Here is a 2453-nt window from a genome sequence, read left to right on the forward strand (position 1 = left end):
GAAAATTAAAATTCGAAAATTTTTTCTAAAGCCTCCAGGGGACTTCGTTTTCGCACGAAAAAATTTTATGTGCCCTTATTGCATCCGGACCCACAATTAATTCAAAACCCTTTAAAAAATCCCATGCCTGTCCTACCTTATTTGCTTCCGGAATATTCCATGACACACCTCTGATATTCTTAGTCGCCGTGGATACGAAAAAAGTTCTTGCTGGGTCCCCCTTCTTCCTCGTTCCAGAAGAACCAATCTTCACCAATCTTCCATTTTATGTAGCCCGTCCTCACTGCTTTCCCTTGTCATGCTTCTTCCTCAGCTACATTGATGATCCACTTCTCTATTTGAAGCTCTCTGTCAGTCAAGTTGTCCGCAATCCAGATGCTAGTCCCTCTGAATTTGGATTTTCTTCTCATTATGGACATTTTCTCTTTCCAAGAATGCAAGTTCACCAAAAACTCTCCATTGTTAAACCTGATTCCTTTGACCTCTGCTGCTACTCCAATTGTCCTTTTAAGGGCCGCTTTTATTTCTCCCTCTACATTCCTCCCGGTTGGTCTGAATCCTCTGATTACAACATGACTTTTTCTGTCCCTTCTTTCATTTCTCGTTCCACCTCCTTTTTCGTCAGCTTTCTGGGTATTGGGCTATTTACTGCTGTTTTTTGTGATCTTGTTGGTTTTCTATTCAGGTTGTGGGTTTCCGATCGTTGAGAATCCTTATTCTTTCCTTGATCCTGAGCTTCCTTGTCTCTGCTGTCCCTGTCGTTTTCCCTGGTTCTTTCTTGACCTCCATAAATATTTGAAGTCTCTCCCTCCACTGTTAATTGAGTACACACTTCACGATTTATGTAACCTTTTTTAGAGTTTGACAGCTTAGCTTTTAGAGTTTTAATTTCTTCTTCCATGTTTTTTTTCTACTACCCAAGCCTTTTCTTTTTCCTGGTCTTTTCTAAAATTGAAGCGGCTTCTTCCTACTCTGCACTGTCATTAATTTGTATGAAATATCTAGCCATGCCTCTAGTATCCTTTTCTTCTAATTGAGTAATATTTCGGGCCATTTCATCATGGGGGTTGCTTATAGGTTGTGTCCCTCTCTCTTCATTTCTGTCAACCATGAGATTATTCGATTGTAACTGAGGTAACTGTTGATTTTCGGCCTCCACATCCGTTAAATCCTGGCTCAGACTTCTATCACATCCCTGGCCGCTTCCCCACTCTGTCACACTCGAGTTGGATTGTACGAAGTCTGTGATTTTCCTGGAGCTCGCAATTCCTTTCTCCTTTTCCTTAACCTCTTTCTTTGGTCTTCCTCGACATTTTTTCGCCGCACTCTAAAAAAAAGATTTGTGTAAAATTACAAAGTTTTGGAAAATTACATATTGTATCACTGTAAATAACACGCACTTAACTGTGTGATTTAAAAAAATGGTGTGAAATTACATCCTCTGGCGATGTAAATAAAAGGACCCTCGAACAGCAGTGTAATATTAAACACTCGATAAAAATAAAATTATACATTCCATCTTATGAATTTTACATTCAGTAGAGAAAATTCAGTCACAACGTGTAAAAATACCATTCGTCGGTAAAATCATTTTCCTGTGATTGAAAATTACAAAGTACCCGTAAAGACCCCATTGGGTCCCCATTCGGTTCCTTTTTTAAAAAACTCAGAAAAACAGCAAAATCAACTTTTAAATTGTTGAAATTCGAATTCTACGTTAAAATTTGCATTCGAAACTCACGGATTACTCGCAATACTTTTTCGTGCAGCGTTAAAATCTTTAAAAAATAAAATAACTGTCATTTACATGGGCCGAAGGCGCCTTAAAGTGCATCTTCTTTTAGTAGCAGATAATAAGCGTTCCGTCGGTAACCTTAAGAATTTTGTCTGGATGCTAGCGCCACACAGTGGAAACCTCAGACAACAACGTTGCGATGCAAGTGAGAGAGAATTTTATTTTTAAACTTCGCGCGCAACATACTACTTGAGCTATTATGGATGCGCTTGAAGTCACTTTCAGCAGAAGTTAATGACATTTTTTTAAATTTTGAACGCTGCGAGAAAAAGTATTGCGATTACTCCGTGAGTTTCTAATCGAAAATTTAACGTAAAATCCGAATTCCAACAGTTTAAAAGTTGATCATGCTGTTTTTATGAGTCTTTTAAAAAGGAACCGAATGGGGTCTTTACGGGTACTTTGTAGAGGCTCCATTCGGTTCCTTCGGTCTGCCAGGGTTAACAGCTATGTTAAACTTTTTTGACAGCTTTCACACAAAAATAGATAGAATTCAATCTATTCCTATTTTTTCTATTACATTTTCTGCTATTGGAACGAAAAAATGTGGTTATTCAAAACGTACAGTCTGTCAAGTTAAAGCGTGGGTGGCTTTACTCGCAGTCGGTAAGGTGTATCGACATGATTTTGGTGTCAAAATATTAAGAAGAGCTCCCTC

At 38.4% G+C, this 2453-nt stretch overlaps 1 protein-coding gene across 1 annotated transcript in view; it reads left to right on the forward strand.

Annotated features, from left to right (window-relative positions):
• Positions 1 to 2453, forward strand: part of LOC117170754 (thioredoxin domain-containing protein 11) — a 57746-nt gene that overhangs the window by 37112 nt on the left and 18181 nt on the right. Inside the window, exon 9 of the mRNA XM_033357788.1 lies at positions 184 to 633. Coding sequence (XP_033213679.1) covers positions 184 to 633 — 450 coding nt within the window. The remainder of the gene's footprint in view (positions 1 to 183; positions 634 to 2453) is intronic.

Source organism: Belonocnema kinseyi, chromosome 4 (genome assembly GCF_010883055.1).
Source record: "Belonocnema kinseyi isolate 2016_QV_RU_SX_M_011 chromosome 4, B_treatae_v1, whole genome shotgun sequence".
In the NCBI taxonomy this organism is placed as follows: Eukaryota; Metazoa; Arthropoda; class Insecta; order Hymenoptera; family Cynipidae; genus Belonocnema; species Belonocnema kinseyi.